Raw genomic sequence first — 23,747 nt, forward strand, 5'->3', positions numbered from 1 at the left:
CTTAGTTTCCTAAAACTATGTGATCTCTTGCTGAATATTTTTGCAGTTTACCCTCAGGGCCACTGTAGCAAACGCTTAAACGCAACCAGATAAAGCATAAACTTCAATTGTCCTACCGTCCCATTAGTCATTGAACGCAGCACCGGCGCGCTCCGGTGGGGCTTATGTTTCTAGCAGATCCCACAGATGGGATGGAACCACAGAGAGCTCTGCGACAGGTTGGAGTTAACACCGTTTCTGTCATAAGTCTGACTCTTGACTTCTCTCAAAGGCGTCCGGAGGTGAGAAACTTTGGCTTGTGCAGGTGTAGCTGATGGACAAAAGCACGTGCTGTGGACGAACATAGCTTAAATAGTTACCTGGCTAGCTTTTTTATATATATTTCTTGGAGCAAAGCATCCCCAAGCAGCCAGGTAGCCCCCACAAAGGATCCGGTCTAAGAACGCAACGACTTTAAACCCACTTTCAGTGACTTGGATGCGTGCATGCTGGTGCTGGACAGCAGCCTGGAGCACTTTTGCTATCACTCTTATTCTGCGTAAATCATCCCCACTGGGTTTACAAATCGCTGTATACCTGTAGACCAGGAACTTCGAGATGCTCTCCACGGCTCTTCTCCTCGCAACACTGGGCGTTTTTACGCATTTGGACACTTTTACGCACGGCTGTCAGCTCCCTTCGGAGTGGCGGCCGCTGAGCGAGGGCTGCCGGGCGGAGCTGGCGGAGATCATCGTGTATGCCCGGGTGCTGGCGATCCACCGGGAACCCCTGGGTGGCGGGGCGGGCAGCCTGTACAACTCGCTGCCCTTCGGGTTCGGTTATGGATACGAAGGTGCGGAGGAAGGGCTGCTGTACTCCGCGGAGGTAGAGCTGCTGTGTGATCAGGCCTGGGGCAGCATGCTGGAGGTACCTGCTGGGTCAAGGCTCAACCTGACCGGACTGGGCTATCTGTCCTGTCAGTCTCACACCGTGATGGAGAACTACTCCTACTTCTTTTTCCTAAGGTGAGCTCCAAGTAAAAGCCACATCTGGACTATAAATAGCAACTTTAGCATACTTCTGATGTTATTTAAGGGAGTCTTGCTGCCATCAGACTGCACTCAATAAGTCTGAACCAGACAGAAGTGCATTCTGCAAGATAGAAATTTCATACCAAAACCCCCATAACTCTTCAGCTTCTTCATCTTTTTCTGGTTTGTTTGGACAAGGCTGTGAGATATGTGTAAACACTTAGACGGTGCAGTTAAAAATATGGCATCTGCACTTATTTAATTGCAATAAGGGTGACCCCAAATAGTCAAATATTCCACTATTAGTTCAGAAGAGTCTCATCTGCCAGTCTTAGTCCAAAATCTGCCTCTAAAACTATTCCAGCCAAATGGGGGTGTTCAGTTCTGCATAAAATGTCAATTTACTCAAATTAAATCATTTCTTGTAGCTTATCTTGTTAAAAATATCAGCTTGAGCCTAAAATACTGGTAGATGTGGTGACTCATCATGCCACCTTGTCCAGAGATAGCTACTCTGAGGCACATTTTTAAGGTTGCAAGTTAAGTATGTTGCAAAATTAGTCTACATGGTAGCCTATGCTGGATTTGAAAAGTTGAGCAGCTGGAACTGAGAGCAGAGGATGACAGATGAACTCAGGATGAAATTATAAAGAGAATGTGTCACTTTGTCTGTGAGCGAGAGAAATTTAAAAGCCGTGGGTTTTTAGAAAAGCAATTTAAAGAATGATAATGCTAAACTTCTGCCACAAGAAATAGATTGCACTAAACAAACACTTACCAAACAGGCTCAGTCCTGTTTTCAAGTGTTCCTTAAAACAGAGTTACAAGGGTCAGAGGCATGGGTGTAGCACAGAGAGGAGAAAGGCACCGATTACCCGGGCCTACAGGAGGTAGGGGCCCTTGAGAAGCCTGCAATGAAAAGTGTGCTTTTATTTATTTTTTCTTACTATTTAGTGTCATAAAAGCGACTAAATGAATCAGTCAACAGACTGGAATTTTAATCAAATAGAGTAATACTGGGGGGCCATTGCTCCTCCCTTAAAAATGTTCAAATGGTTTAGTCCAGCGCTGCAAAATAATGCAAGTAAATTTAATTTAAACAGTAAAAATATTGCTCCTAAATGGGGAAATTATAATTAAAAAATACATTATAATGCAGATAAATTTGTAAAAATGAGGCAACATTTGTTGCTTGGCTAGTTTAAGGTGGGGGCACTGTGTGAAATTCTCTCTGGGGGCCCTAAAACTCTAGCTACACTCCTGGTAGGAGGTGAAATCTCCTATAAAATAGGACAACTTTTTAAATTCCTGACACCTCATCGTTGTTCTTTGACAGCATTATGTAAACAGACAATGACATTTCCACTACAAATGCACAGCAAAATCAGCAGTGTTAACACTTTCAGAGTGTCTGCATTGGTCCACACTACATAAAGTTAAAACTACACTTTTGACAGTGTTAAATATTTTAATATATGACAGAGGTAAATCAACTCTGTTGATAAAACCTGAACATGTGTCTGTGTTGATTTTACACAACACTAGTTTGTAGTAGGGCTGAATGATTTGGGAAAAAAATCTAAATAAGGTGCAATTGTGATTTGATATGCGATTATTTATTAGTTCCTTACATTATGCTTTTTTTAACCAACAAACACAAGCAATAAATCTTCCTATATTATAACCAACACAATATTTGATAGAACTAGAGCTGAACAATTTTGAAAAATATCTAACTGTGATGATTTTGACTCTTATTGCAAATTGGATAGGTATTAATGTATTGAAGGGAGTTAAATTTTTATGTTATTCTCATATTTGATTTTAAAAAAGTACAAAAAAGTAGGATTTATGTAGACTATTCTAAAAATTCCATGTGGATGATTGCGTGATATGTAACGCATAACATCTCTGCCTCAAAAAAAGTTGTAAACTGGTATTTGACACAAATTTCAGGTTAAAGAAATATTGCACCTTCTGCAATTTGAAAATTGCATCAGGCCATATTGCGATGTAATCTAATTTTCGATGTATTGCCCTGCCCTGGTGTGTAGAGGTAAACGTTTGTACTGTAAGAGTGAACAGTTGAAGGTTGTTAAAAAGAATAAGCGGTATTAACTTAAAATCCAAAATAGCTATTTCAGCTCTATTTTTCTGACTTGCGTTAACATACTTTTGGTTTTAAGTTAACAGTACTCAGTCATTCTAAATGTTTTTTTTATTGTCCCAGAATGCTTTTGGGCCTTAGACACTTTTGCGGCGTAAGTGAAGTTACTAACTCAGTTAGAGAAGTCCTACCTGTAAGAAGCAACTTTAATATTCAGTGGATGGTGTTGTGAACACAATGGAAGAGGACAGCCTGGTTCTGTGTGCACTTGTCACTTATTGTCAGCAGTGTTAATTTGTTTTTTTAAGTTTTCTCTTTGTCTTTTGTCTCATGTTTTGTCTTTGCACCTCGTTTGCATGTGTTATGTTGGCATTGGAAGTAAGATTTTCTTTATGGGGGCCATTAAGGGCCGTGTAAGAGTCTGTAGTAAAGCTACACTACCAGGAGCTGGCATGTACATGCCTGGGTCTGTTGAAGAAAGCATTGCTGTTCAGGCTGTGATGGCTATGAGGTAAGGAAGTTAAGATAAAGAACGCCTGCATGTTGGCGGTGAGAGCCAGCATGGTTTGGGGTTTAGGGGTCCCACCACTGAGCACTTAGTCTTTAATTAGGGCACAGGTATCTTGTGTTGATTTCTTATAACAAAACTATGTTCTACTGTAAGATATGTTTGGCAAAACCTGGGCACTCATGTAAAAATATGACAGCTGCACTCATTTTAATTACAGCATGCTCCAACAGGCTTCATAAGTGTTGCAATTCCAGTTTCTGAAATGCATCAGCTTGTGGAACTTGCAAGTCTATATTTGACTTAACTGCTGCAAACTTAAACCAACTTTCACTCCTGCAGCAGCCTAAGCCCTCTCACTGTCTCTGTCAATGCAGGATGGATGAGAACTACAACATCCTCCCCCATGGAGTCAACTTCCAGGATGCAATCTTCCCCGACACGTCTGAGAACAGGCGGACGTTCTCCAGCCTCTTTCAGTTCTCCAATTGCACCCAGGGGAGCCAGCCTTTCCACACCTTCAGCCCTGAGTGGGACACGCAGGAGGACAACAGGGTAGGGGATCAGACATGTTCTAGTCATCAGTTCAAAACATGCACTGCCTTATTGCATTAGGTTAACAAATACGCCTCATTCTGGAGTCAGGTCAGCTTTTTGGTGTTTGCTGAAGATGTAAACAAACCAGAGACGGGCTAGTTGCCATGGAGATATCAGATTAGAAATCCTGACTAACAGCAGGCTGCAGAGAACTGATGATGTGTTTGGTGTACAAATATTGAAACTGTACTGTGCTTTTGTTAGTATTTTTTATCGCTCCTGGACCTTAACGTGCCGTTTCAGCTGTGTAGGATGTACACCAGATTTAATGGTTGTGATTTAAAGCAGCTTTAAGACTGATAACAGCTGAGTCTCTTTCACCTTAGACTGAAATACAACATTTATGCACTTGAAAAAGGCCAAATCCGAGAGGTTTTTTCACAAAAGTTTACTCTTCTTTTTCTTTTATATTGTTAAAGCAGCAATCCTTTCTATTTTCTTTTTTCTACGTCAACAATATTGATGCTACTTTTAATTTTCGATTGACTATTTTTCAGAATCCAGATGGAAAACAAAGATCTTGTCTTACTGGTGTAATTAAACAAACTGACCTCTACTAGTCACGGTCCTTTAGCAAAAAACTGAGTAGCTGCATATGTGGGAAGACCCCAGCTCAAATGGCTTATCTGTCAAATCATTAATCTTGCAAAGCAGATGGATTTGCCTGTCTGTCTTCAGGCAAAACCAAAGCCTCAATCCTCATCCTTTGTGCCAAACAAATCAGCGTCATTTCAGGAGAATGGGGTGGTGACAACAGGCGGGGTTTAATTGTATTGTAAGTTAATGGCAATAGCTGCCATCGGTGTAGCAATTAACTCAGACGTAGCTCTAGTATAGCAACAGTGTTATCAAACCTAGACCACATTTCTGAATGAAACATAGAGCTGAGAATAGCAATCTTTTTTTTTTGTTTTAGTCACATTTTAGTCATTTCTGCCCTTTTTAGTTTTAGTCTAGTTTTAATCTATGAAAACTCAACATTTTAGTCTAGTTTTAGTCTGTAAAAAGTCTGCACACTTTAGTCTTAATTTTTATTCCAAGCATTTATTCTCTTGCCTGAATCTAGAACCAGATCATGGTAGTGTGTTCTATACACTGTCAAACCTAGGGTCCCTGCTTTCTACAGCCAAGAGGCATCATAATTAGACAGATTTACCCACAGTGGAGAAATATCATGGATTTTGATTATCTGACGAAAACTTTATTACATTTTAGTCTAGTTTTAGTCATCTTGACAAAGTCAGTTTAAGTCATCAAGGATATATTTTTGGCTAGATTAAGGGTGAATCCCATTTCCCTCCCCATATCCCCTTAAGGGGGATAAGGGACCCTACCCCTTGGTTTTGTACATTCACGTCAGGTGAAGAGGTGTCCCAATTTGCTTTTGAATCCAGAGGTAGGGCTAAGGGCCAAGTGTGATTTTCCAGGACCACACTTGAAACCAGAGGATACAATGAATCTCCCAACAGACTACAAAGGAGGCACATGAATGTAAAAAATATTTTCAGCACAATAATTATAGAAAACACAACAATTGTGTTTTCTCATATTTTCAATCTTTAGCCACTAGTGATGGGAATTTATTGTATTTTCAGTATGTACACGTGGGCTAATAACTGTAAATAAATGGATGTATAGGGTGGCTGCTACTGCTGTAGCTGTTAGCTCGGATGTAGCTGTAGAAAAGCAGCAGTTAAATTAGAACTGGACCACATTTCTTTATTAAAACAAGAGCAAAGAGCCACACTGAAAGCTTCTCCTAGCACAGAAGATGTTTTTGCACATCACCTGATTCGCTTTGGCATGAATTTCAGTCACTGCGTCCTGCCCTTCCCAAATGCTTACGGATATATTGAAAATAAAGAACACAGGCTATGATTGTGTGTTTAAGTGCGCCGCTCATGCTCCATCACATTGACCCATCCTGAGTTTACATAAGCTAGTCCGTGGTCTAAGTCATGATTTGAAGGAGTTACTACTGCGCTAGCTATTTACTAACAACTATGTGACAATGTCACGGCACACTTCATAAATCATAAATGTGATTCATTGCTTTAAAATGTACTTTTAGGCGTCACACGGCGTGTAAATACTGTCATGTATGATTGTCGTCCTCCATTCAGACGTTTCCACCATATAACTTTGCTGTAAAAATAGACATTTTAATATAGGGATGTATGGGACCTGTAGGGCTTTTAGAGCCGCCCTCAAGTGGACACTCAGTGAACTGCAGTTTCTTCACTTCTGCAATGGTTTAATTCATCAATATTAGAGGGTGCAGCTTGGTGTGGGTTGAATATTTTAAGAAAAAATATTTTCTTACTTCCTTTCAACCAGTTGACACACAGTGAAACTGTGCTGATAAAAATGTAAACATAGTCTCTTAAGTAAATGTGCTGTAATTCGTCTTGTTGGAATCCGACAGCAGTGACGGCATTAAGAATAAGTAAATAAAAATAGTAAATCTGCATGATGATGGAGTCGTCTGCTTTTGTAGGTCAAATGGAGGCATCACTGATAAAGTGAGGCTGTGAAATTGCCAGCTAAACCTCCTCACAGAAGCTTTAACTGTATTTGGGGACACCTAATCCTGACATGAGTTGTGACTATGCTGACAGGAATGTGGTGAGGATCAGTGGAAACAGAGTGTAACACCCCTCTGGCAGCTCACACATCTACACAAACATGCAAACGCTCTGTATCACCGCTCTGATCTATAGAACAGAACATATAAGAATGCACAAACATGCACAGAAGAATTGTTTGTTCTTCTAACAGATTGCCATCATGTGACTGGTCATGTGGGACCTCGTCCCCACCAGCTAAAGATCAAAGTAGACCCTGACTGGTCCAAGTCTGCCTGACCAGCTCCTCAGGCAGACAGGATACTGACTGTTGAGGTGTCAAAGGCCAAATAGCAGAGATCCACATCTTAAACAGGTCGCAGTTTGAAAGCGTGTCAGTCTGCAGCTATCAGTATGAAGAAACGCAGCCTGCTGACCCGACGCCACAGATAAGATGACACACTGTTAACAGAGGAAGAAAGATCTGCAGCTTGTTTGCATTTATTAGCACATCTCCGAACGGAGCAGAGCAGCTGGTAATATGTCAAACTGTTTCCATCAGGCGTCAATGAAGTACCTGAGAAATCTGCTTCTCTATACTCAGTATTTGTGTCACAGCTGCAGACTCAGAGTCACTCATAAAAACAAGGGTTTGAAAGTAGACCTGGACATGAAGTGTTTATGACTTCATTAAGAGCTGACTCTTTACAGATTTGACCTAACCAGTTCAAAACTTTAAAACTTTTCACTTAAAGTCTCAGTGGTGTCACACCAGCACTCCAGCTTCACAAAAAGGTCTTTACTTTAAAGGGAGGCCAAGTCAGTAATGCATAAAAGAAAAGAATTAAACAGTCAGGCATGAGGAACCCTAATGACTTATAATTGACTTGATTAAATTAAGCTGTGTCTTTATGGGTGCCATACTTCACCCTTCTGGCTCTTTCAGACTGGGTGCATGGTGGCGGCGTAACAGCTGTGTGATGGTTTGATTTCCATTTCAGCATGCATGTTAACAAGTCAGAGCTTTCACTCTGCCAGTGTGAGTGCAGCGTGTAACACTCAGAGAATCTAGAGAATAGAAAGCTAGTCTATTTTTACTGTGAGCATCTCTCAGCCAAAACAGACAGAGAAATGATCAATAGAGAGCCATGTGTACCTCATTTTAACAGATATGTATGTATCAGTAGAGTATGTCACAGGCAAAGTAAACACTGTCTAGAACACTTCCAGTTTTGCTGTTCAAAGTAGGGGTTGACTGATCTACCTGGCTGATTGTTGAGGTTTACTGTATTTATCAAAAAGTGTACTACTTTGGTTCCACTGCAAAATGTGTCTTCCCCTCTGGCTTTACATTTACTCTCCACAGCCCCCAACCATCCTGTACACAGCACAATCTCATTGGCTAGATGTCATGTGAGTGACTAGCCAATCAGCACTTACGCCGGGGTGACACTGACACTGTAAGAGCATGGCCACACTTCCTGCTTTCCTGCTTGCTCTGTGCCATTTACCATGCTTGTTTGGTCATGCAATTTCATTTTTGTCGTATTAAAGACATTTTGAATGTCATAATTAATGCATATTGGTTCCAAATACTAATAATCAGTATCGTATCGGCCCTGGAAAACCAATATTGGTCGGCCCCTAGTTCAAAGTTAAAGCCCAGTTTGGCATTTCTGTAATGACACTGGCCTTATTTGCTAGGAGGACTTTAATGCAGATTTTTTTGGGGTCAGTTTTGTAATTAATCAAGTCTCTTGTAGGCCGATTTGCTGAGGTGAAACTTCTGAATAAAAACAGGACTGTGGCTGGCATAAAAGCCATGAAAGTGCAAGCCAGACCCGACGTGTTACAGCCAACACGCAGCCAACATGCACCCAGTTTGGAATGGACAAAATTGCAGGCTTCACCAGATGATTTACATTTGGGGCGGCAGCAGCTCAGCCTGGAAGGACTTGGGCTGGGAATCGGAGGGTTGCCGGTTCAAGTCTTGGCCAGACCATATCTGGACTTTCACCTGGTAGCTAGAGAGGTGCCAGGTCACTTCCTGAGCACTGTCTGAACCTCCAACCACTCACTGTAGCGCTTCAACTAGAGCTGCAAGGCCATCACTCCATTAGTGCATGTCCCATTTTTGCATGTGTATTTGTATGTAATTCAGCCTATGTGTGTGTAGCTTGTATAACAATAGAGTGTAAACTGTGAATTTCCCTTTAAGGATTAATAAAGTATAATTTAACTTAACTTAATGCCCATGACCTTAAATCTCCCAGGCAGTACTGTATTAAAAACTGGCATCATCATGTAATGGATATTACAACCAGGCTTGGTTTTTCACCAACCTGCCACAGTGACTGGTGGACTCAAAAATCTTCCGTCCACATCCTTTTTTTCCAGCCACTTTAATTCAACAAGCAGCTTAATTTATAGGGTAGTTATAACCACCAAGACCTGCAGTATTTAAGCAATAGGTCATAAAGGTTATGCTGGAAAGTGCTATTTCGTTGCTATTTCCACATGCCTCATGTTTGAAGACAGCAGGATGTCTTTAGAACTACGTACGCAAGTGCAGGACAAGGTCAGCAAGAGCGTAAATGTGCCATTTTCTTTACAGAGTTCAGCAAAATAACACAAACTAAATGTTTCTCGGCCCACGTGGCTCTGCATATAAAGTGATTGAAATAAGCAGACTGCAGGGATTCATTTCAACTGTCACAGAATCACTCTGTAACTCTTCTTTTATTTTCCTGCAGCGGTGGGTGGAAGGTTGAGCAAATTACCCCGATACTGCTCAAAAATACTCACACTTGGCAGATGGTGGGTGCCAATTTCCCAACTTGATTCCAATGTGGACTAGAAACACTTTTGGAAAACCGTTGTCAGTTAACACGGTGCACCACCACATCTACAAATGTAGGTTAGGATTCCTCCATGCATAGCTAAAGCCAATAACACCCAGAAGCACCATCAACTTCTTGAGGTCTGAGCTCTTCTGAGATGGGCCGACCTAAAGTGGGAAAGTGTGCTGTGGTCTGATGAGTCCACATTTCAAATTGTTTAGGAAAGAACGATCATTGAGTCCTCCAGTCTAGAGAGGAAAAGGACCATCCTGATGGTTATCAATGCAAAGCTTTAAATCCAGCATGTGTGATGGTGTGTGTGTGTGTGGGGGGTGTATTAGTGCCCATGGCATAGATAACCTGCACATCTGTGAAAGCATTAATACTGAGAGGTTCATACAGGTTTTGGAGCAGCATGTGCTTCCATCCAGATGTTTCTCAGGGACGCCCCTGTCTATTTCAGCAAGCATTACATTTTTCAACTGTTAGCAGTGGTTTTAAATCATCTAAAGTGGTATGTACAGCCAAGCAGCTTTTGTGCACTCCTAATAACAACTTTCATATTTCTTCCCCCCAGTACTTAGTGACATCTGGTAGCGCAATGAAGTCTTAAATTCATACATAATGCCAACATATTTGTTTGTAACGGAGGCCTAATTGTTTTTTTACTTTTTAAAGTTGCCTAAAAATATAAGGACTATTTTGTGTGGATATATTTCTCCCTTTATTCTGCTCCATCGAGTATAAGAAAATGCTTACATCAGATTGTAAGAAATCATTTGTAATCAAATTGAGTCAGACCAAATCAGTTAGCATCTTAAAGAATGTTAATGAATCAATTGTAGTTTTAATCCAATCATCTTGTAAAGGAGAGATTCACATCCCTAGTTTGGTGCTACTTGTACTACTCAATGATCGACATCCATGAAGAGACAGGAAGTTCTCCACTGACCTGAACAACATGTAGAGCAACCTTTGATTAATTGTCTCTGAAACTGATTTATGACATTTGTTTTGTTGTTGGTAGTCAATACTGAAGCTCTAAATCAGTAAAGGTGCATTTGTGTGGTTTATTCCTCTTCTTTGACCTGCAGGGTCTGGTTCCTGCATTAAAAGGTCAAAGGTCAGGGGTTTAGGGTTAAAGACACTGCTCATTCTGAGGACGAGCACTCGCATGTATAGGCCACGACCTGCAGGCAAGGCGCGACAAAACAGGTGGTTTGCTCCGGGAATTTAGGAGAAGTGTGAGGATTTTCCATGCTTTTTAACTTTTGTCTTTTAGATACCGCTGTCTCTGTGTACTAGGGCTGGGAAATAAAGTGAGTTTTTAAGTATATATTGATATATTTTCAAGCAAGAGATAGGGTAAGACATTAACTGTCTCATTAAATGCTGAGAATAGAAAGCTTTGATTGTTGTGATTCCAACCATGTAAAGCATTTCATCATCCGGCCAAAGCAGCAGTCACAATCTACACCTCCGTCAAACCTCCAACTAACTAACTGATTTAAAGTCAGTAAACTTACCATTAGAATCTCTACCATACCTTTTTTTTTTATCCACTTCAGACATTCGTAACTCCATAATGGTAAAACAGCATTTCACAATAAAAGCACCCCTGACATTGTCGCTGGTTATTCAGTAAGCTCTCTGAACTATGGAAGGTTGCGTGCCTTTGCTTTGAAAATGGCATTAACGCTAACTCTATTTAACAGAAGTTAAAGGTTGCTCTGATAGCAGTATTCTAGTCTGTATTGTTGGGTCTGGTGTGTCTCATCTTCCCTGCAGATTCTCTACGGGGTTCGGATCAGGCCAGTTATCTGGTCAATCAAACACAGTAACCCCATGTCAGGAAACCAGTTTCTGGTAGTTTTGGCTCCACTGTGGACAGGTGCCAAGTCCTGCTGGAAAAGGAAATCAGTATCTCCATAAAACCTTTCAGTAGATGAAAGCGTGATGGGCTCTAAAATCTCCAGGTAGACTGCTGACAGCGTCGATTCTGGACTTGATAAAGCACGGTTGACCAACAGCAGCAGATGACTTCCTCCAAACTCTTGATTTACATATAAATACTTTCATCTGAAAACAGGACTTTGGACCACTGAGCAACAGTCCAGTTCTTTTCCTCCTTAACCCAGATGAGATGCTTATAACATGGTCTGTAGTTCAGGAGTGGTTTAAAACTTATAACACAACACTTGTAGACCATTTCCTGGACCCGTCTGTGTGGTGGCTCTTGATCCACTGACTCCAGCCTCAGTCCACTCCTTGTGAAGCGCCCTAAAGTTCTTGAATCTGCTTCGTTTGACAATCCTCTGAAGGCTGAGCTCATCCCTGTTGATTGTGCTCCTTTTCTTACCACACTTTTCCCTTCCAGTCACCTTTCAATAAATATGCTTTGATACAGCTTCTGAGAACAGCCTGCTCTTTCTGTGATGACCTTCTGTGGCTTACCCTCCTTATGGAGGATGTCGATGGTTGTTTTCTGGACATTTGTCAAGTCAGCAGTCTTCCCCATGATTATGGTTGTGTGTACTGAACCAGAGTGAGAGAGTGAAGGCTCAGGAAACCTTTGAAAATTGAACATTTCAACAAAATTCTAATATTTTGATAAAGTGGATTTTTTATTTTCATGAGCTGTAAGCCATAATCATCAGGATTAACACAAAAAGTTTTGAACGGTCTCACTTTATATGTGATGAATCTAAAATTTAAAGAAATGTAACTTTCTGTAGTAAATCATGGGAAAAATTAAGTCTTAAATGATGTTCAGTTTTTTATTAGCACTTGTACATATATGAAGATCTTTGGTCAGACTAACAAAGTAATTCAGCTTTTTCTAACTGCAAGTAATCTTTGATCTTTGGCATCCTTACAGTGGGGGTCTGGACCCCAGGTTGGGAACCGATGCTTTGCAATATTGGGTAAATTTTCTGTTTTGTAGTTACCAAAAATTGCAGGGAAACTCCTCATTCTGTCTAAATTGCAGAAGGTCCTCGCTGGTTCCACTCAATTTTCCAACATATTTGTGCAACTTAGACATTATTCTCTCTCTTTTGGTAGAAAATATAACCAAGGATCATACATTCCTGAGATCTTAGCATTTTCAAACACATGATATTTAAGGATTAAGAAAATTGTTTGTGACTTAGATATGTTACCAGTGTTTATAGTGCGATTTAGACATTGCAGAGGAGTTTGTCTGCAAATTTTGGTGATCTAAAATAAAGAATAGCTTAATATTTGTGTACTGTCTAAGAAATCAAACATGTTTGATTTTTACTAATTCTGACATTGTGGTAACCATTTGTTATTCTAGTGTTAGTTCAGGCATCTCTCTGCAAGCTGCTCCTGCATCCCTCCTCCACCCCAGCTCCTCCTTGATTCTGCTTCCGGCCTAATCAATGTCATTCTGTCGTCATTGATGCCTGCTCTGCTCTGGGGGTTTTTGCTGGTTCTCTTCCAGCATTAGGGTTTCCTTAAGGGCAAAGGAAGCCACATCACCAAACATAAATAGCAGCAACAAGTTCTTATTAATAACTGCAAAAAGAGAACAATCTATAGCCGCAAATCATGTGTTTCTTGGCCATGTGGCTCCTGACTAAACTGGATATATAAATACCATATGCCACCATTCAAAAGAGATGGAGATTTCGGTCCATGTCTGCCGACCCTCCTGAGTGCTTTTCTGAGTTTTATCCAAATTCCTGTCCTGCCTGTCTTATTCTCTCTGTGCGCTGAGGTTTCCAGACCTCCTCCAGCTGTCCTTAAATCACAAAACATCCTTAAAACTGGAGCAGGGAGGTGGTTTGCTTCTGGTTTCAGCCTCGTGGGAACCAGACGCCCCTGCAGGAGGAAAGACAAGAGACTTCCTCCACTTTTCTCCCAGAACCTTCAATTAGCTTTTGTTGAAGCGTCCTCTTATCAGCGGCGCTGAGAGCAGCTTTAACCAGGAGCAGGAGGTAGAGCCTGCAGTAAGCCCACTAATCATGTGTTTAATACAGATCCGTCTCCTCCAGATTATCTTTATCCTTCACTTGACAGGCTGCAGTAGATAGAGATGAATTCCCTGAATGCTTCTTCATCAGCACATTTTTGTGTTTACATGCTCTTTAATGACTCCGCTGTAGCAACAGAGAGGGAACTCTCCTGTCATGTGAACACCTTTAACAAGTTTTCTGACTCTCATTAACATTTTATGTGGACGCTCAGTGGGATAAAAGGGGGACAACAGTGTATTCACACAGTTTTACACAGTAGTTAAAGCTGTCTCCCACTTTCTCTTTCTCTTTCTCATCTTTGTTTTTCCTCTCCCTCGGCCTTCTTTTGTTCCCTTTATCTTTTCATCTCTCTCTGCCTTATTGTTTTTTAAGCACCTATCCCCATGCGTGCGCACACACAGAGAAATACACAATCAAAGCAAAGTAAAACCTCGTGAGAAAAGAGGAGACTCAGTCTTGTGTCTTTGACGTCAGCGGTGAAGCTCTAAAGACGCGGTGAAGGGGGTTGCTGGGGACGAGGTGACTGAGGGGACTCATGCTGAGTCTTTATAATAAGTCATCAAAAGTCTGCAGGAATAAAAGCGCACCGAAGCCAGGTTGGACGCATAAAAGACACATCTCTAAATCCTGACACTTTTTCAAAATCTCCTTTTCCTTCCTTTTATCCTTTTTCTCACTTTAAAGTGTCAAAAGTTGTGGAGGCTGGTGGGACTCTAATGTTCAGTCCCATTACACCCCTACCCCTAACCCTACATTTTTCACATTCATGTCTTCTAGTAGGGCACTCTGATTCTCATTGGGAATGCCAGGGCTGCAAGGCCCTTCAAACTGAGATTTTCCAGAGGCACACTCCAAACTGAGTATTACAGGAAATCTCCCAGGATGCCCTATGAATCATCGGCATGGCTGCTGAAGCATCAAAGCGCTTAGAAAACTACCAAAAAAGCATCCAATGTCTTTTAGTTTGTTTCAATGCATTATGGCCCATTTATATACAACAAGCATTGATGCAAAGTTGCAAAAACAATTCCAAGACAATGACCAAATGGAAAGAGTATGGCACACGTGTAAATCTGCCTAGTTTAGCCCGTCCTCACAAACTGAGTGAGCGTGTAAGAAGGAGACTAGTGAGAGAGTCCACCAAGACACCTATGACTACTCTGAGGGAGTTACAAGCTTCAGCAGCTGAGATGGGAGAGACTCCCCAGTCAAAGATTTATGTGGGAGTGGCAAAGAAGCCACGAGCAAACACTGCACATCACCACTGTGAAGCACAGTGGTGGCAGCATCATGCCGTGGGGATACTTCTCAGTGGCTGGCACTGGAAGGCTTAGGTAGAGAGTAAAATGAATGTGGAAAAATATAAGAAAATTCTGGAGGACAATCTTACTCAGTCTGCAAGAAAACTATGACTTGGGAAAGATTTACACAGTAGTGGTGGTTAACGTCAATGGTCCAAGCGCATCGGTGCGTTGTGCCCTGGATCGATAAAAATGTAGCATGAATCGGTCTATTGACCGGTTTTAACATCAGAGATTGGTTCACTGCGCTGTTATCAGAGCTCATTCCGCCATGCTTTGGTTCAGCATCTTTAATCTTGCGTAACCCGTGGCAACCTCTTCAAAGTGCAGCCATAGGTGCTCACTAGGTAGCTGGATGTATCTCATCCATTAGAACCAAAACGTCTCACAGTTACAGTTCATTTCAGAAATATAGTCATGTGGACTTATATGAAGGAAGGATAACTTTGAAAATGTGGGTACGCTTTGGAGAAACGCGCTTCAGTACAACAGCAGCTCATAAACCTCAGCTGTTGAGACAGCAGAGCTAAAGTTTAGCCGAAATGCTGACATTAAACGTAGCACAAACAGACCACAAACACTTTTAAACTCAGGGAAATCTTTGTTTATATGGCACAGTAATTGTTTAGGCACTAACTAGACCACTGCCACCAATATACACACACAGTGCTATAAAGTAGGGCCCTATGAATTCCATTTTATTTTTTACTAACTTTTTTTTTCCCATTTTACTTTTTTGGAATTCTGTTTTTTAACCTTTTCGCTGATTTTACCATAAAAATGAGGATCCTTATTATGTAAATGAATCAAATGTTCAGTAATTAAGTAGAAATAACCTTACATTTATTGATAAAGGGCCACAGTTGGCTCAGGAGCCACTGTTTGGATAACCCTGATATAAAATAATTATAACTAGTGTAACAGTCAGATATTTCCAACATTTTAGGACACATCCAGGTGTATAATCACATCCTAACTGATATTTATAATGTAAATGAAGAAATACTTCTTTATTAGGGCCCTTATAAAGGATTGACAGTGTCTGACTCCACAACAGCAGATGAAAGCTTCCTTTCAGCTGGATACTATGGATCCTCTAACTGTCTGTGGGGAGGCTGCAGCCTATCCCAGCTGTGACTGGGTGAGCAGCAGGGTACACCCCAGTCACACAGGGCTGACATAGAGGCAGACAAATATTCCTGTCACAATCACACCTACGGGCAATTTAGAGCCACCATGAAGCCTAATGGGCAAGTCTTTGAACTGTGGGAGGAAGCAGTACCCAAAAAAAACCCCATGCATGCACTGGGAGAACCTGGAGTTTCAACAAATAAGGTCCGATGTCCAACACTGGAACCAGAAACCCTCCTTCTTTGAGGTGGCAGTGCTAACCACTGCACCACTATGCAGCCCTTAATATCATTAGATGATATCAACAAGTGAGGAATCAGTAAGTTGCTGGTTTTGTATGTAGGCTTTTCATGCTGTTTTTGAGAGATGAGGACAGTGGATAGAGTCCAAAACAGGGATGAGGGAGTGGGGAAAGAAAAGGAGCCGCAAGCTGGACTTGAACCCAGGCGGACTTAACCATTAAGCCATCTGCAGAATGTTTCTACTGACAGTATCATTGTGGTGACAACTTTCTTAGTAATGAGACTGAATATGCTCTTTCTAACATTATGCTGTTTGTTCATATTTATCTGTTGGTTTTGAAAAGGAGCCATTTCCCTTTTGCATATTGTCTTTATATTGCATTTACTTTAATTTGAGTGGTTTGTTTTAGATGTGTGATACATTTATCTAAAAGTCTTGAGTGTTTTAGACAGAAAACCATTATTTTCTGTTCTTCTGAGTTTATGGACATTTTCCACATGCATGTGTGAGTCTTCACATGTTCCCTAAACACTGTTTACACAGATGATGCTTTAACAGCAGGCAGGTAACACCCGGATGTTTTGACAGGTGGTGTGAGCCTGTGTGCAGCAAGTGTCCTACTGAGAGTCTTCCTATGAGCATGAGAAAGCCTCTATGCTTGGAGAAAATGGACCTTCATTACGTCATCTGGTGATAACTTTTCTTTAAATAAACTGAGAAATACATTTTTAATGGATTAATTCTCACATATAATAAAAAAAAACAATCCCTCTCATCCCGTTCCATATCTCTGTAGATTGTCTTTGGTTTTGGCTTTTAGGTTTTTAAGCCTCGCTGAGATTGAAGCTTTCCTTTCTGAAAAATGGAGCTGATTTGAATGTTGTTTGTGCAGCACTGAAAATTACATTTTAAAAATGTAACAGTGGGTCATATCCTTGACCCAGCTTTAATTGCATCGGTGCAATGACAGTTTGAGATCTCTCTTTCTCTCCTGGAACACTTTCCTCTTCATTATAATCACAATTGTGGCAGGTTGGGACATTTTTAAGAGTTTCAGCTTAAAGGTTCATTTTGAACCTTAAAAACTTATATTTTTAGTTGGAATGCACAATTTTGGATTTGGGGCGATATTAAATGTGTGGATATTTCCAAACATTATAGCAGGTATCAATACTGATATATAAACAGGCCTGTCCACAGGTTTGGCTGGGCCCCTGATGGGCCTCCACTGCTGTGATTTATTGGTGATAATGGTATTCTGGTTAAATCACTTCACTTTAGAGCTGAAAAGTGTGTCAAGCTATAAAAGGGTCTGATATTGAAGTTATTTATTTATTTATGCAACTTTTAAACCTCTTGAACCCACTTCTTCAGACAGTTTTTGCCAATTTTGGTTAATTTTGCTACATTTTACCCTTTCTCGCCACATTTCAGCCTCTTTACATCACTGTTTTACTACCCATTTTTACCACTTTTTACACATTTTTGCCTCATTTTACCAATTTTTGCCACATTTAATCCTTTTTCACCACCTTTTCTGCTAATTCTGCCATTTTTTGAATCCTTTCCAGCACTTTTTCTGCCCAACTACCCTATCAACCTCTTTTTATGCCATTTTTTGCTATAGGACTTTTTTTTGTTATACCTAATTTTGCCACTCGAAACCTTACCTATGTCATGTCCACCTGGTGCGTTTACATCAAGCTGTGAGCTTGTACTAACAAAATAAATTTGCACATTAAGAAAGGTTTGCTTCTAAAGCAACTGGCGGCCCCGAGGGCCATATTTGGGCCCCTAAAGTTCCCCATTTGGCCCCTAAAGATGATTTAATTCAGACAATGTGAGGAGGAAAAATGTAGATATTGTGGTTTTGGCAGCCCGGGTTCGAATCTGGCCTGAGGCCCTTTGCCACATGTCTCTCCCCCACTCTCGTCCCCGTTTCTGAGTCTATCCACTGTCCTCATCTATCTAATAAAGGCACAAAAAAGCCCCAAAACAAATCTTTTAAAATATATATATATGTTTTTTATTTTATATTTTAGGTAATTTGAAAGTCTGGCCCCCAAAGCGCCTGCCAAGACAAAATCAGGCCCCTTGATGACCCCTGTTCTAAAATGTTCGATTGTTTTAAGTCTAACTTTACTCTAGTTATTATCCATCTTTCTCTCTCGATTATATCCCTGACTGCAGAGATTAGTTGTTGACAAGGTAAATATGGAAGTAGTGTTTCCAGACAGATGGACACAGACGGCCCTCCCTGCATGACCAAGTGCAGAGACAAAGAGAGACAGAGAGAGTTTTGTGGGTTAAAAACGCTCCTGCCCATGTCTCTCTCACGAGTGCACCCTTTTTAATGCCACTGTACACCGGCCCACCTGGAATTCTCCCGGTTCTCTAGTCTAGTCACCACAGGCCAGGACTGAAATGCGATTGTGAGTAATTAAAATAGCATCAAATTTTCTTTGACTATCCAAAAAAGTCACTGGAGAAGATTCTGGACCCACCAGCCCTTAAAGAACCCAAAATATCTTCATTGCATTGTATTCAATGAATGAAAAGGTTTGATTTGTTGCAGAAGGGTGGATTTTGCCTATAAAAAAAGGATCTATTCTTAATCATTGTAAGTTATTCCTTGGCTGGAGGAATTTTAAGTAGTTCACTAAGTTGTGGTGCTCTATAAGGAAGTGGAAAGCAAGTACATTTTTGTATTTATATTTCAGATTTGTCAATGTACTCTGATTTATTTCTGCTATGAGCCTCTATTTTTGTTTGCCAAGCGCTCATGGAACAATATCCGTCCCAACTTTCCCAACGTCCCAACTTGAGTTTTTTTCTTTTTTTTTATGATTTAGTTTTTGGCCTTTTTGTGCCTTTATTGGATAGAGGAGGACAGTGGACAGACTCAGAAGCAGGGATAAGAGCGGGGAGAAACATGTGGCAAAGGGCCACAGGCCGGATTCGAACCCGGGCCGCCCGCGTACATGGTGCGCGCCTTAAACCACTCAACCATCAGTGCAGCCTAACTTAATAGCCTTTAAAGGATGGTCTTTTTGTCTGTAAGTCTGGTCTTACATGAACACATATGCGCTCCCCGCTGTGGCGGTGTGAGCACTCACCCTGTTAACCCCGCTGGCAAAGGTCAGCTGTGGTCTACCAATGAGATGGAAAATCAGGGCCCCTGAAACATCAAAGTACGTGACCCTCACATTGTCAGGGAGGCTGGGAGGTCCATGGGGTGAAACATTTACGTTACACAGACAGCATGCATGGCCCTCTTGTGTTTTTGCACCGGTAGACAGGGGCCGTTGTGGATAAATAAAAATGACAAGGGTCAGGACTTTCACTTTATTCCCTGTCCTCCGTCCTTTCAAGTCTGATGGGTTCTGCAGAGGAGAAAATAACACAAGCAAGGGAGAAATAAAAGCAACGTGGAGATCAAACAAAGAAGGATTTTTTATTTTATCAGAGAGGCTGCTGGGAAAGCCACATCACAAGTGCTCCCACACAGCACAACCACCTGACATCATGGCAGCTGCTCTTTTACAGCAGCCTGTTAAGAAAACAACCCTGATAACTTTCTCCTATCCTTCTTCCTCCAGCTGCTGTGCTCTTCGGTGCAGGTCGCACTCTTCGACGAGGAGGAGCGGGGCCGAAAGCTGCAGGATCGCCTGGCCACCGCGGAGAGGAGGAACCGGCAGCTGAAGGACCGCGTTCGTAAGGTGAAGCGATCCCTGAGGAACGCCCGCAAGGCTGCAAGGAAGGCCGAGCAGGAGGTTCAAGAGCTGCAGGAGAAGCTGAAGGCTGCAGAGCGGAGAGCGGGGCACCACCTCAATGCTATAACGCAGGATGAGCTCCTTCCAGGGCGTTACGCAAGCACGGCGATACGACCACGAATCCAACTTTAAGTGATTCAATCCCACCTGCCCCAAACTGCAACCCACATGGACTGGAGAGGAGAGACTGCAGGACGGTCTTTATGTGAGGGACAACACAATAACAGCTGAGTAAAAACACCTATTTAGGAACAATCTTGATATTTTTGTAAATAAACTTCTTTTTTATATACCTTTTTTGCCAAAATACTACAGCCATGCCTCAGTCGTTCCAAGTAATCTTAAAAAAGAAGAAAAGCATGAACTAGGAGAACCCCTCTTTTATTTTTTCAGTGTTTCCTCTCACAGTTCTGAGCTCTGCTAACTGGATTCATGCTGCTTAGTGCTCCGCTCAGGCTGTGATCACACCGTGTGTTTTTGCCCAAAGCAGAGCAACAGCAACATTAGCAGCTTATTGGAGCGTAATCCATTTGCCTATTAACTATTTATGAGTCTGCTTTCCTCACCTGAAGTAATACAAGTTAATCATTCGAAACAAACAGCAAAAGAAAGTCATGTAGAGATCTGAGGATTCTGAAAAAGTTGGGACATTGTGAGCGTGGAAAACAAAACAGAACACAGTGATTTGCAAACCCTGTTCAACCTATATTAAAGCGAAATAGATATTTAAAGTTTAAACTGATCAACATTACTCTGCTCTGTAAATACTGTACTTCAACAATCAGTCCTAGAAAGGTGAAAAAACACAGCGATAACATGATACTGTTCTAACTTTTTTGTAAGTGCAGGCATAAAATTCAGAATGTCTACATTTCCAAATAAATAAATAGAATAAAATATGGTAACAGGTTATCTTAGTGGGCTCTAATTACATAGTAAATTTATAGTAATTAGTTTAATTATTTAGTAATTTTTCAAGGGTAAGGTGGTAAGTTCTGAGTAATAAGTTGGTCATTTACAAAGTAATAACTCAGAAATATGTTTATAGTAAGAGAGGATTTACCTAGTAATAGTTGAGGTAATTTCTCGTAATATCGTGGCAATTCTCTGGTAATTAGGTGGTATTTTACAGAGTAATTTCATAGAAATAAGATGAAGATTTTCTGTAAAAGTTGCATGATAATTACCAGGTAATTTCATTATTTTGACCCACTAAATTAAAGAAAGTCCTTTCTGAATAGGGTGAGAGTTTAATTTTAGGGCGTTAGGGTTAGGGTAAATTACCACCTAATTACCAGAGAATTTCCAAAATATAATGAAGAATTACTTGATAATTAATACATTGTTACTAGGTAAATAATTAGTTACTAATTGGTAAAATGCCATCTTAAACCAGGTAATTACCACCTTTTTCTTGAGAAATTACTAGATAATTGCACTCATGACTATAAAATACTAGGTAATTAGGGCCCACTAAATAAAGTGCCATGTAAAATATAATAAAGTTTATCAATTCAAACATTAATAATCTTGTATTTGTCTAGTCTTCAATTGAAAATAGGTTTAGAAGGGTCTTCAAATCACTGTATTGCGTCCTAACTTTTCTGAAATTAGGGTTTGTAAAAACAGGAGACTGATGTTGGCTCTACAGAGGTTATCTTGACTTAGGTCGAGAAAAGTCCTCATTAAAATAAACCGTACTAGAGAAATCATGCTTGATATATTAGTTAAACTAGATATGATCTACAGTGGCTCCCAACCCTCTTCCCTGGATCTCTCCTATTTGTATATAAATTAAGCTGAACCCTCTTGGACGCTCAAAACATGATACATTTCTGTCAAAAAAAAGTTGGCAAATTTTGTAAAGTATGAATAAAAACAGGATAAGTTTCTTTTTAAGAAAGAACTGGAAACAAAGCTGAAGAGAGCCTTTTGTCTCAAAACATTTAGTTGCAGGACAACAAAATCAAAAACAATGAGCTGAAAAAAAAATTGCAAAAACTACTCCGTAGCAGCACGTAAAAACGCTGATTCATCTCAATGGCGTATGAGTGACTTTCTTCCCTTTGAATAAGGTCACCTGTTGTTGGCGTCAAACTGTGGTTTTAGCAGCTTTAATCAGACTCATCCACCTTATTCCTAACCACAAAGATACTCCATGAATTCTGGGTGTGACTTCTGTTGCCTTCTGTCAAGCTAGATGGAATTATAATTTGTTATTTACCAGATGGGAGATGATTTGCCTTGGAACATCACCAGTAGTAAGACCACTAATAAAGGAGGTGGGACACCTAGACCTCGAGTCTGTAATCAAGCTTTGACTTGAATTGTAGACCTTCAAAACAGATGAAGGGTCCATCCAGAGCATCTTCAGTTTGTGGATGTTCTGAAATTCTTTAACCTGGAACGCTGGATAGACTGTTTACTATATCTGTTTCACCAAATTTACACTATATGGACAAAAGTATTCGGCCGTCAAACTCAATCACAGCAGGGGCCGGATTCTGGATTCAGGACTAACCTGAGGGCCTAACAGGGTCAGCTTTTTAACCAGAAACTGTCAACCTTGCTTCACTGGTAATAAAATATGAAAAAAAAAAGAAAAAACGTATCCCTGGTGATCAATTATTTTGACATTTAAAAAGTTAAGAAGATAAGTTTAAAGGCTCACAGTCTGAGAAAAGTAAATTTATTAGTTCAAAAAGGTCAAAACATGAAATTGAAATTGAAAAATAATGTCTTTTAAAGGCAAATATATTAGAAGTCAAAATCATGAGTTTAAAAGGTCAAAATAGGAAATAAAATTTGTAATCATGAAATTAAAAGTCAAAATTTGATGCAAATTTTTAAATTGTGAGTCTAAAAGGTCAAACTATGGGATTATGACATAAAATCTTGGAGTTTAAAACATGAGATAAAATACAAAATAATTAGTTAAAAAGGTCAAAATATGCCTCAAAATTTAGAATTATTAATCCTAAAGCTCAAAATATTATATGAGAAGTCAAATTATGAGTTGAAATGCTCAAAGTATGAAATTCAAAGTCAAAATCCTCAGTTTGAGTCTGAATTGTGAGATGCTAAATTGAAAATGTTCAATTAAAACACAAATTAATTTCTTTTTCCACACTCCTAACTTCTTATCTAAATATTTTTACTCCTTACTTTTTCAGATTTTTTGACTTAACAAGGATATCTTAAATCATCAAAGATAAGTTCACATTTTTATATTTGAGGAAATCTACAGACCTCAGACTGGTGGGCCAGTTATAACAGAAATATGAAATAATCTTGCAGGCTGGATTTAACTGTTCCACTGACAAGCCCACATTGGACCAATATATTTTTCAATACGTCTCTTGAAGTTGCACCCATAATCATATCTACAGTAGAGCCTCCAGGAATGAGGTGGATAGTCCGACTCTTATTTTTGCAGCTTTGCAACTCATTTTTTTACCGATCTGCATCAACAAACCTACAAAACATAACATGCATCTTATGTAGTCACAGCCTATAGAAGCATTTTATTTCAGGCTATATCCTGAAGATTTTTACCGATGTTGTCTCTTATTGTAGCCGGTGTAATTCAGAGTACATTTCTGAGATGTCTACGAAGGTTAATTTTTGTGTTGAGTTTTCAAAGCTTAAATGTGTATATTTTTGTACATATGT

At 40.3% G+C, this 23,747-nt stretch overlaps 1 protein-coding gene across 1 annotated transcript; it reads left to right on the forward strand.

The window, feature by feature from the left end:
- Nucleotides 1-160: 160 nt before the first annotated feature.
- On the forward strand, nucleotides 161-22,595 carry ccdc3a (coiled-coil domain containing 3a). Its single transcript, XM_041780402.1, has 3 exons — nucleotides 161-1,004; nucleotides 4,003-4,180; nucleotides 19,902-22,595. Exons 1-3 carry the CDS (start codon nucleotides 598-600, stop codon nucleotides 20,205-20,207), a joined length of 891 nt encoding a protein of 296 aa, XP_041636336.1. The 5' UTR covers nucleotides 161-597; the 3' UTR covers nucleotides 20,208-22,595.
- The last annotated feature ends 1,152 nt before the right edge of the window (nucleotides 22,596-23,747 follow it).

The sequence above is a fragment of the Cheilinus undulatus genome, linkage group 23, assembly GCF_018320785.1.
Source record: "Cheilinus undulatus linkage group 23, ASM1832078v1, whole genome shotgun sequence".
In the NCBI taxonomy this organism is placed as follows: Eukaryota; Metazoa; Chordata; class Actinopteri; order Labriformes; family Labridae; genus Cheilinus; species Cheilinus undulatus.

What these genes read in the sequence shown, in the direction of transcription:
- ccdc3a (XM_041780402.1), top strand. Translation starts at nt 598, where the DNA reads ATGCTCTCCACGGCTCTTCTCCTCGCAACACTGGGCGTTTTTACGCAT. An exon ending in TCCTACTTCTTTTTCCTAAG is followed by an intron (nt 1,005 to 4,002) that starts GTGAGCTCCAAG and finishes CTGTCAATGCAG; the next exon opens with GATGGATGAGAACTACAACA. An exon ending in ACACGCAGGAGGACAACAGG is followed by an intron (nt 4,181 to 19,901) that starts GTAGGGGATCAG and finishes TTCTTCCTCCAG; the next exon opens with CTGCTGTGCTCTTCGGTGCA.